The sequence below is a fragment of the Mesitornis unicolor genome, unplaced genomic scaffold (assembly GCF_000695765.1).
Source record: "Mesitornis unicolor isolate BGI_N332 unplaced genomic scaffold, ASM69576v1 scaffold26920, whole genome shotgun sequence".
NCBI classification, from domain to species: domain Eukaryota; kingdom Metazoa; phylum Chordata; class Aves; order Mesitornithiformes; family Mesitornithidae; genus Mesitornis; species Mesitornis unicolor.
The window spans coordinates 72,978-84,699 of NW_010156719.1; the positions used below are offsets into that span (position 1 = coordinate 72,978).

The 11,722-nt window shown below is 37.3% G+C and overlaps 1 protein-coding gene across 1 annotated transcript in view; it reads right to left on the reverse strand.

Moving 5' to 3' along the window:
* Positions 1–1,214: 1,214 nt before the first annotated feature.
* The window catches only part of ABHD5 (abhydrolase domain containing 5), a 10,644-nt gene continuing 136 nt past the window's right edge, over positions 1,215–11,722 (reverse strand). Inside the window, exons 2-7 of the mRNA XM_010194177.1 lie at positions 11,455–11,540; positions 10,787–11,159; positions 8,038–8,192; positions 4,575–4,686; positions 3,839–4,025; positions 1,215–1,483 (exon numbers count right to left, since the gene is read on the reverse strand). Of these exons, the coding sequence (XP_010192479.1) occupies positions 1,394–1,483; positions 3,839–4,025; positions 4,575–4,686; positions 8,038–8,192; positions 10,787–11,159; positions 11,455–11,540 (1,003 nt within the window). The 3' untranslated portion in view covers positions 1,215–1,393. The remainder of the gene's footprint in view (positions 1,484–3,838; positions 4,026–4,574; positions 4,687–8,037; positions 8,193–10,786; positions 11,160–11,454; positions 11,541–11,722) is intronic.

Sequence of the window (11,722 nt, forward strand, 5' to 3'; positions counted from 1 at the left end):
GCTTTAAGACGGTGCCATCATTAATTCAAATTCTGTATGTATAAAAGTATCAAGAACCTCTCAGTAGTCAGTTTAATATGCAAAAGCAGATCAATAGTTTTATGTAAACTTGTTAAAAAACAAACCATCATGTAATTTGGCTTTAAAGTGACAAAGTATTTTGCTTAATGTAACTTACTAAGCATGTGAAGAACTAACGTCAAACTACGATTTTTCAAAAAGATGCAGAGACTGGGTTATCTCTGATATCGAAATACTCAATTAAAATATATAACTATATAAAGAATACCCAAGAAATAGAATTAGAAATTGTTACAGTGGTATTGTTTATTCCAGTAATAATCCTTCCTATAAGGAGGCTGCATGTTAACTAAAACACACTAACCCGTTGTAGTTCCCAATTAGAGAACATCAATATTCTCCTCCACCCTGAATTTACTATAAAGCGGACTACGTTCTCCACCTAAAGTAAAAGGGAATTGTGCTCACTATCCAGATGGTTATTCCCTAGCCCTAACAAAAATCTTGTCAACTTACCTACAATTGTTAGGTTTAGGCTAGTAACAAATCTTGCAGTAAAGCGTTAAAAATAGATGGAGTAGTTAACAAGCCATCTTCTGTATTTTAAATCACTGAAATCTACATATCAAAATATTCATGGAAGCATGAGTGCTGGTGACATCATCAACTCTCACAAACTGAGCCTTCTGTAAAAGTTACACAGATGGAACAAGATGCCTTGAGATCACTGGAAATAAAACCCAGCAGAAGAAAGATTTCCTAATATTGACCCCCAATTCCTTACAAACTAACACACATCTTTCTGTGACAGACACTGCTTGTTATTTTGGCTCTGTCCCTCTCCCAGAATCAGCTTCATAAGCTGTTATCAGTCCAACAAAACCAACAAAAAGCACACCCTCTGAGTTCTGGGTTGCAAAAATAAAATGTATAAGCAATTTCGTATTTTTCCTACGAAACATCAACTAAAAATTACGAATGTTTGTAATGAAACCAAATTGCATTTTATACACTGTAACTGTATTGACACAGTTCTCTGTGTTAGTGGAGAATTCAACACCTTCAGAAGTACAACATGTGCAAAATTCAATTACATTTTGAAGAAAATTCCAGTTAAAAAAGTTCTATGTAATTTCACATGACAGGCCAACAATCCAAAGACCAATCTCAAACAAAGCTGTACAAAGTTTGCTTCAAATCTCCCTATACCCCCCAAAAAAGGCACTAAGTGGTTTAAGTGTGCAAAGGGCTTCTTAGAAGAAACGGTGTGCAAACCGAGCCTGTCCCATTAGCTCTGCATTCTTTAGTGATTTCCTAGAGTATTGCTATTAAATGCTATTTATGGTATGACTTCCTGAAGAACAGAAGCCAGTCAGTCCACAGAATCACAGATATCTTTCACTTTCTGATTGAAGTCTTCAGGCTGATCAGCATACACGTAATGACCTGCACCAAGGATAGCCTGGAGGATAAAGGTGAAGAAACAGGTCAAAATCACAAGAATGTAACAAAGAAAGAAAGAAATACTGGGATATGTTAAGAACCTGACTTTTACACATTACCTACTTGACAGATGACTACTTGAAAAGACATATTTCAAAACTGGAACTGAGCTCTTGCACCCAGGCTGTGCTATTGCAGTTAGCACAGCTGCTGCCAGGAGGTGGTATCAGACAGCCTAAAAAGGACTGTAAGCATAAGGAAAAAACGAAAGCTTGTTTGACCTGTTTGAGGGAACTTTGCTACACAGGAAAAGAGGGTAAAAGTACTGCTTAATCAACTGCACACCTTGCTGAAAAAAAACAACAACAAACACCATTCAAGTGTACACAAGTCACTGCAAAACAAACAGGAGACTGTGCTTTACATAGCAAACTTCTGATTCACCTTCATTCCCTTCAGTCTCCACTCAAATAGTTCTGCCATGCTGCCCTTTAGTTCTGCAAGTGTTTGCATTAGAGAGAGGATCAAATCATTTGTATTCTCTTCTTATAAAAATGATACAGAAGAGACTTAAGAAGGTACCAGAATAAATTATTAAGAACTCAGAAGTTTAAATTCCTGAGGATTTTCTGGACTTGTGGAAGCAGTTTTCAACCCTCCAAATTAACAACTACTATGTAAAGCAGAGACAAGTAAAACCCAAATGATGCAATATATGGGGGGAAAATGCCACATTTGTGACCTAGATTATTTCACAGCAACTATGCATCAAAATTAAGGGCTTAACTAATCACACATAGGGTGGTTACGCTATTTCTATAATTTATCATTCTCTGCCAAAACTGGTATGAAGCAAGCCATCACCATAATGTACAGCAAAGGTACTTGACCTCTTTTCTTTCCATTTTATAACCAGTCCAAGATAACTCATATTTAAATCTATCTTCCCCCTCCCTCTACTAAAACACTTCCTCTTAAGTCTCTAATTGCAGCCCATAAAAGTATAGCTATGTTATTGTGTTAAAACCCCCACAAACTCAAAGAAAAAATTAATTAAACACACATAACAACACCCCAGATCCTCAGTGTGTTTTACCAACGATGGCATTGTCAGTCCACGCCTCAGCCTGAGCCTCATGAGAGCCCTTTTTCCCCTACGTTTTTTTGAATGTCTCTATAATTTCTACCACTCCAATTTACCTCTTATGCAAAGGTAAATATACTACCTAAAATACAAGAAAGTTTTTCACAGTTCCTTCTAAAAGCCATTGACCAGACCAGAAAAATTTGTCTGAATAATATATGCTTATCCTAGCAATATATCGTACACTTCTTAACAGTGACTTTTTGTTACAACTTTCTCTCTGGGTAAGAAGTTAAGCAATACTTTCAGTCTGGATGTCAACAGTTATGAAATGTACTTGTGCTCTTTAACACATGTAAACAGTTCAATAACAATGTCTTTTCTCTGAATTCCAGCTCTGATGTCAGCTATATCAAGATCACAATATTTCATTTGAATGACTTATTGTAGTATACTATCAACATCACATACTGCACACTTCTGTCTAGATAGAACTAGACATCAGTAAGACAGCTGCTGTATTCAAACATTTAATCACCTCGTAGCAATGTAACATATACGCATATTCAATTAACACAGCTGACTGATGCGACAACATGTGAAGAATACTTTTAAATTAATTTGTTTTTATAGAAATCAACAAAAAATGCAGCGCGCACATTCACATCAAGTTGCAAATACACACATTTTAAATGATAATGCCATACCTCTAAACAAGACTTTATAAGCCAGGAAGACAACACTCACTAAATAATTTTTTTAATTACTTAAAAGATGCTTACAAGAACCTAAGCACAGGTACAAACCACTCTTATCAGAGAAACAAAAGCAATGTAGAGACAGATTAGGACAGTTTATGAGAACCTCCTCACTTTGTCATACATATATGCAGACACTAGGACTGCTGTGGTTTTAAAACACAGACAAAATCCCAGATACTTACCAGTGACCAGTGAGTATTAGCACACTGTCCAGCAAAATACTTCATAGAGCAGAAGAATGACCTTGCTCAAAGTTCGAATTTAGCTTCTAGTACTACACTACGTTTTCACCTTACCGTAGGTACTAAAGACTCTTTTGTCTCAGTTATCTGAGATCTAACAGTTATCTCTGAGATCTCAGTTATCTCTGATCTAACATTTGTGTTCTCTCTCTGCTACAGAAATCGGAAGTTATTACCCCAGGCTTTAAATCTAAGGGCCACCATTTCCACAGTTGGTATAAAAAGCATAGATAAGATTTAAACAAATCCACACAATAAACAAAAAACTACTTTAAAAGCCAACTTACTATTGTCTTCACATATGAATTTGGTCTCAGAGACTGGATAGTGCTGCCAGAATTGCCATCTATACAGGAACGTGCTCCATAGACCACAGTGATAGGAATGTCTTGATTCAATTGTGGAATCCGTTGCAGCATCGGCCTTTTTGCCCATCCGTAAGGAATAGTCATGTTCTTGAAAGCTGTTTCACCGCTTCAAGTCATTCAAAAGGGTAAAAACAATTAAATTTCCATTGGATCTGTCTTTTCTCTAAATTAGAGTATCTGTGCCTTTCAATAACACAGAGTGCAATAGTATATAGGGCTAGGATTTTCTATGATTGAGAAAGTTATAAATTTTCAAGGTTTGCATGTAATTTTCAGCAGAAAGAGCCTATGTTTTTACAGCACTAAGTGATAACACTGAAATGAATAAAATGCCTTATTTTTCAAGTTTTTTAAGAAATTATTTATGAATGAAACCACTGTAACTTTGTTTTTTAAATCAGTGCCCAAACTCACTCAAAATTAACACACAGGTAGGTTTAGAAGAAATAGAGAAATAGGATAGCTTTTACATTTATCATTTGCTGAAATTCAGAAATAGTGTAATGCTATTTTTTCCTTAATTAAAACAATAAATGTTACTATTAAAAGAAAAAAAAGAGAGGGTACACTGTTGCCATGGCCATTGGAGGGAGCAGCAGGCACTCAGTAAATGAAAGACAGACTTCAAAACACATTCTGGGAAACTCATACTCACCTGGGTGACTGTACATTGCAGTGATAGATATATTCAGCCACAGTGTTATCAGCAAACATCGATGAATATTTTCGCTTGAAATCTGGTCTTAAACGCTGAACAAGGCTTAATCCTATTAAAACAGAAAGCACTTTTAGAGGAGGAATTAGTATAGACAACTTTATCAGATTACCTAACGCTTTTCATTACAACACTCCAAATGTTCCCTTGAAACTCGTGGCTAAGCTTGAAGACTTCTAAACCAATGTTTTGTTTCACCACTTGCATATCTTAGGAAAACATGATGGCATTACACCAAAACCGGAATGAATCATAAATGTTCTAAAGGATTTTATGTTGCACCAGCAGAGGGGCAATTCAATGCCTGCTGAATGCATATGGGGAATGTCTGAAAAGCAAAAGGGCCAAGCAGAGTATCTTTTTGCCACCAGTATAGACTCACATGACACCATCGCTGTCTTTTGCCTTGCTCTGGCAGCACTGGGTGGGCCAAAAACATCCCACCATTCAGAACCAGAGGGTACTGTTGAACAAGCTGGACTGTTTTTCTTCCTTAGATAGAAGTCTGTACTGTCCTTTAATAGAACTGACTTCTTCTGAAGTTATTTCATCTAACTAGTGTTTAGTTGAAAGAACACTAGTCTATGTTGAAAAATAGCTGCAGAAATCTTGACGTAAGATACAGAAACTGGTAAAAATTAAGAGATATAACCTAGGAAAGCTATTGTCCCAACAGCCAAAGTAGTCCCTTCAGGGGCCAGTTCAGGCTTTCTGAAGTTAAGCTCCTGTTCTGAATCACTTCTTCACAGAAGAAGCCTTGTCTAGTCAACCAGACAGATCTCTGGGACAAGAGCCTCACCAAAGGCTAACCGTAGTCTACAAATACTATTCATCCCTGAAGAGATAGGCCTGCGGTTTACCACTTGGGTTTGTCAGCTGGAAATACTGTAGTTAATCCATGCAATGATGATGTCACCTTCCCACTTGTCCTTGGCCAAAGGCCTGGAACTATTTATGTAGACCTTGTCACAGCGATCTATGCTTTTGTAACCTTGAGATTAGACTATTGCAACATGCCCTTGTGTATCCTTTCAATCAGTTTAGAAAACTAATACAGCGCAAGGCAAAATAATTCCCTTATGAAACAGTCCCGAAGCGATGAAGATTTTGCAAAGATTCTGCAATTTGCTCTGCTGCTTGTATTTTCTCTACAGAGTTCAACTGCGGGACTTCTGCCTTTTTCTGTCTGTCCGTCTGGAGTTTTTCTGAAGACAACCAATACAGCTGGCTCAGAATAAGAGTACTTGGAAGAAAGAGTCTAATTTTGTGTCTTCCCTTGCTATCAGTATAGAGTCATCCCCATTTCCAGTAACTAGAGGACTGAGAATTACTAAATATTAGAATTCACTTTCTGTCTTGATAAGAAGAGCTTCGTCTTTGTGTGCAACTGCAAAACTATTTTCACTTCCCAAAAATTTACAGGGGAGAATGAAACAAGGAGACAAGGCACCTTGGAAAAAAATCTCGGAATGAATTCACACTGGTTCATTCTCATAATGTTTACTGAAAACACCCTCAATTGTCTGGCTGAGTGTCTACGGAAGTGTTAAATAGTAACATCGAAGACTCCCGAGTTCCACAAAAATGCTGTGGTCACAGTGACATTACTGTCGTCCTGAGGAATTTTTAGGTGTTCAGCTCTAGGCATGGACTTCACAAATCAAATCTAAGCACCGCAACCCCCATACTGTGAGGCTCCTGAGTGGCTGTTCCAGTCAAGTGAAGGAAAACATGCCAATCAACTAACTGGAAACCACTCATAGAAAAACATCTCTCTGGATTCTCTCTCCCAGGTTTAACGACTGCCTGAGGGTCTGATTAAATATCCATGAGATACCATCATGATATTTCAAAGAACCTGACTCACATTTAAGTACCTAACTCGTATCTTTGAACGGGAACAATTGGCTTTACAGTGAGGATCAGACAGCTACGCCTGCTCAGCAGCTCATGCACGTGTGCATGTGGAAGGAAACCTGGGTTTGGTTCAGTGCCTTCATCAGGCTGGGTTTGATGGTACCTCACAGCACAGTGTTTAAACTTACCCTTCTCTAAGGACTATGCTTCACCTGTCATGATCTGCATGTTAAGTTGATGAAGGAAAACTTTTTTAGCATGTGGAGTGAGAAATGGATGAAAAATTTTGAAAGCACTGCCCTCCATAGCAACCTGTAAGTGAGTCTAGGTTGGGGATACCTTACCAAGACAGGGTCTGCTTCTGCAGCACGGTTTTGACTGTACTTAACTTGCTAAGGGAAACAACTTCAGCTTTGAATTCTTTCACATGGATTGATATATGCATGCATTTGTTATTGGATAGAAGGCATTAAATCAGTGCTTTTCACTCAAGATGCTTCAGGTTGTTTTGTTAATTGAATTAGCATTTTACTTTAAATAAAAAATCCGTTTGTACAAAATATGTTGCTTGTCTGAAAAGCTAGTTTTTGGGAGTGTGACAAAATTATCAAATATTTCAGCGTACTAAAACATGTATTCTATAGAAAGATATTTAGGAAACAGATGTGGTTTAAATGTAAACAAAGCATAGAAATATCTTCACACTGAATGCTAAAAAATGATGAAGTAGTGAGTTAATTGTAACTTGTGAGGGGCCTGAAGGTTATGTTTTTTCAAACCTCTCCAGCAGATACTCCTGTAGTACAGAGAGTAACAGACAGATAACCTCTTTCCCCTCTCAAAGGAATACATATCATGAATTTAAGATTTCATCACACCCTTCTCCCCACAAACTAAAATCATGTTATTTTTGGTCATCACTACCAAGTACTAGTATTAGGGTATATAGAGTTTCTCTAATATTTCATCAGTGCTGTTGAAGAAACATAGGAATATGAAGGACAAACTACCACTGTAATATGCAGGCCAGCAATGAGATCCACAGAATTTGCTAGAGTAGCAAGAAAACGGCTAACAGAAAGAACCCAGGTTCAATTTAACTCCTCTAAACTCAGGCTAAAGGCAAATGAGTTTATGAGACTGTCTTCTAATGTCAATCAAATCTGGAAATCCTGTTTGTCCATCAAACTGCAGTTGGAAGGGAAACTAAACAGACTGTGACCAGAGGCAACTAGAAAAAACCTTTTCACGTTCATGCCTCTTTGTCAGCCTTCCCCAACAGATAGCCACATCATCTGACTCACTGTAACTATAGCCTACAATAATACAGCGTAGCTTGCTATAAACTATCATACTAGTATTTCTACTAGAAAGGGCTTGCCCTCTTGTCCTAAAGAGTTCATCTTTCCTGAACCCTTCCCACTTTCTCCTCTCTTTCCTCTGTGGGTGATACAGGCTTGCAACAAAGCTTATCTTAATGTGGTATCTGCCCCATGTTTATGTTTAATGAAAACAGAAATGGTATTTAGGAGTAGTTAAAACTCACCAAAGGGTCCTGCTATCCTCAGCCCAGCTAACGGATTAAATGGACTTAATATAGCTCCTAGTGCTTTGATCCAGATTGGAATTGGTCTTTCATGTTCAGCATTGTCAGGCCTCTCTGGAAACCCCCATGGCTCCACTAAGATAAGATGTTTGACCCTGTTGGCAAAAAAAGGTTCAGAGGTTTAGAGTACATTAATCTTTCTTCAACCGAGCACAGTGGAGATGTGCTCTGCGGACTATGCAACCTGCACAATCACTTCTATCATAGTGGCTTATTACCTGCTTTCTGATTCATCAATGGTCTTGCTTTCGATTGCTAATTAGAGAGAGATTGAACTGCAACTAATCATTGGGTGAACATCAGAAACCTGGAAGCTCTTGTCACAAAGAGAAACTCAGTACTGAATAGATACCCACTGTCATACACATTTGAGAAAAAGGCCAGTCTTGTTTCCATTTTTAAAAACAGCCTAATCTATATGCTCAGTCAATATTATTTGCAGGAGCAATTTAATTTGAGATAAAAGAAGATAATTACATCTGTTTCATTTAAGTGAACTTGCTACAAGTCTTTATTTTCCAAGCCATGTAAGATCTATGTTCTAAAAAGAGATGCGATTTATCTGAAAAATCATCTTATCCAAGTAAAATTTGAACTGAGAGAGTTGGAGTGAAACTAGCAGGTGTTTTCTAGATTTATTGATTTTAGGTCACAAAAGAAACATCAGATACAATTTATAAAATTATTACTCAGAGGAATCTCAGTGCAGAGAGCATAGTAGGAATCTCCAGCACAGCCACCTATCAATCACTTCACGCTGCAAGTCTCCCTCAAGCAAAAAATCTATTTCATCTTTGTAGACTGGAATCATCCATTTCTGTTTAATCCCGTAATAACACCTATTCTCTAACTGTTCTAGATACTGCTGATTTCTGAAAATGTAACTCTCAACTACAGTTTTGCATATTTAAGGTGATTTTCCATGCAAGCTTCATCATCTTTACTTTCTTCTTCATAACTTGATTCTCTTTCAAAGCCATGAGATTAGATAATTAATACAGTTCTTAATGCCTAAAACGATGTCAGAAAAACTATTTCTGGACTATAATCAGTTGGGAAACCCAAAATCTATGCTTGAAATGAGGGGCTGGAAAGGATTAACCTCGCAAAGATGTTTCTTGGCTGACAGCTCAGCCACAAGCGTATTTGCACACAGCAGCAAACACCAATGGTAAGACAGGACAGGGTGGAACTTAACTCTACAAACCAAGCAGAAGAGGTTAGAGGTTAAAGAGTGCAAGCAATGAGGAGCCGTTCAGGACAGCCACACCTCCCAGCAAACTATGGCAATAAACGTAAAGCAAACATATGAATAAAAATAGAGTAAACATTTTTTTCATGTTTCCTTTCTTAACGCTTTCCTTCCTATTTAGCATTTCTCCTTTTGGTAATCAAGCCTAAAACATAACCCAGGATAATGGGAAGCTGACCATGAGAACTATTCCAAAAGTAATAGCACAGAAGTTGTAGTATTACAAAATCATGACCTACTACCACCCGGGAATATTCTACATGGGAATCTGTTTGGATTAGTAACCTCGGATGTCCCATGAACAACTTTGTTACAACATAGTAAATTAACAGATCATCTAAACTTGGAGAAACAGATCTACTTTCCTAACAATATGTATCCAGAATCTCTTAAGCCTCTAAAGCATTGTTAGATAATGTGGCCAAAAGCTGTGCTATATTTATCACTTGATTCAATGCTGCCTTAAGACCCTACCAGTCAATTTGCCAATTTGATGGTGCTAGTTTAATTTCAGAGAAAACATTAGTAACATGTATTTTAGGAAAAAAATGATGTGTGAATTTATTTCAAAAATCTCCGAATGAGAGACTAAGAAATTCATATGGTATAAACTGATGTGAATATAAAATAATACGATATATTTTGTATAATATAGAATCTGTCATACGATGTGGAAAGCTATACTTATATTCCCGGTTTTTCACAGGAGTCCACTATGCATATGTAAACAAAAGCAATGTCTGAATGACCTCAGTTGGCAGGATTCTAGCTCACCAGGGACTATATAACCAAGCTATACAAAAAAAGAAGACACAAATTACTAGTTGAAGGGAAGAAATGGATTAACTGTTGGCCACAATGTGGCGCAGAAAATGCTGATGAAATACCATTACAGGACTGCTGCAGCTGGGTTGTTTTGCAAAGAAATATGAAGTGGCATACAGACAATTTAAATAAAACAGTCACTAAAATAATTTTTACATCATCATGCTGGCACCAGACGACTGCTAGCATATCAGCATAAATTACCTAAGGGAATTATGTTCAGAAGTTTCAGTATTATCCATAATAATGGAAGTTTGGCAGAAACGGGCCTATTTTCCCTTCACAAACCTATTTGATTAGAGATGTCACGAAACGTTCACCCATAAATACGATCTTTGCTATTTCGCCTTATAACATGGCAAGGGAGTAATGAACAAAAACAGAGAGGTACAGAAAAGTACACGGAAAAGCATGCCTACTACAGCTACTTATTTCTGTTCACCGGGAAACAAACCATTCAACGAATACTTTGGGGTTAAAATTCAGTATCATGTTTCTTTAAATCAGCACAGTCATTTACTTGAAGATAAACTAAAAAGAGCCTGATGAAAGAGAATCTGTGTTAGAATCACTAGTCAAATACAGAAAAGGAATTCCTTCATTTTCACATACCTTGATGGGTATTTTAATGAGTAAGCAGCAGCCAGGAATCCACCTAGGTTGTGTCCAAGCAAAATCATTTTTTCTAACCCCACCTCCTTTCTCCACTCTTCTATGGATTCCACAAACTGATTTTCTGCTTCCCGAGCATCAGTGTCAAAGTGTGGTCTACTGCTACGTCCAAATCCCAAGAGGTCAAAAGCATGAATGGTCCTGTTCTCACAGAGGTCTTCAAAATTGAGAGCCCACAGTCCAACACCTCCTCCAAACCCATGCAGGAGAACAAGTGGAGTTTTATGTGAAAGGTCTGGAGAGAATGTCAGTGTCCATATTTTATTTCCGTTCGATAAATACACATAGCGTTTATTGTATGTGCTTGTAATACCTGAAGAAAGAGCGGGAAAAAATTATGTTGCTAGACAGGCCTGATAAATTATGAAGTACATTCTATGAAAAACACTGTTTTAAATGGGAGCTCTATTTCAAAGGAGAGAGCCTACAATCAAGTATCTGAATAAAATTTAGTAATATCTAAGTGAAAATCCAATTCTAAACCTGTATTTCAACACAGTGTAAAAGCCGTATTTTAAAACTCCTTTGATTATATTTAATGTAAATTTACAGAAATTCTAGTTATGTTTACAAATCTTACTAAAAGATTTCAAGGCTTAAAGACTTACATTTTAGCATTTTGTCCTCAGCCTCTTTAAGGTGTAGCAGTGATGTAGGACACCAGGCAGGAAGCCAGCTGAACAACCATCCTAACCTACAACAGCAATACAGAATAAAATATTCTTGAGAAAGATGGTAATTTTTTGCTTCATTTGACACTTTGAAGACATTTCTCTTGCTGCTCTTCATAAAAGAACTCATGATAAACTACACGCCATGCAGGAGAGGAGCGTGCAGTAGGAAGGAGTTCACTTTCTCCTGACTTTTATAAGCGGT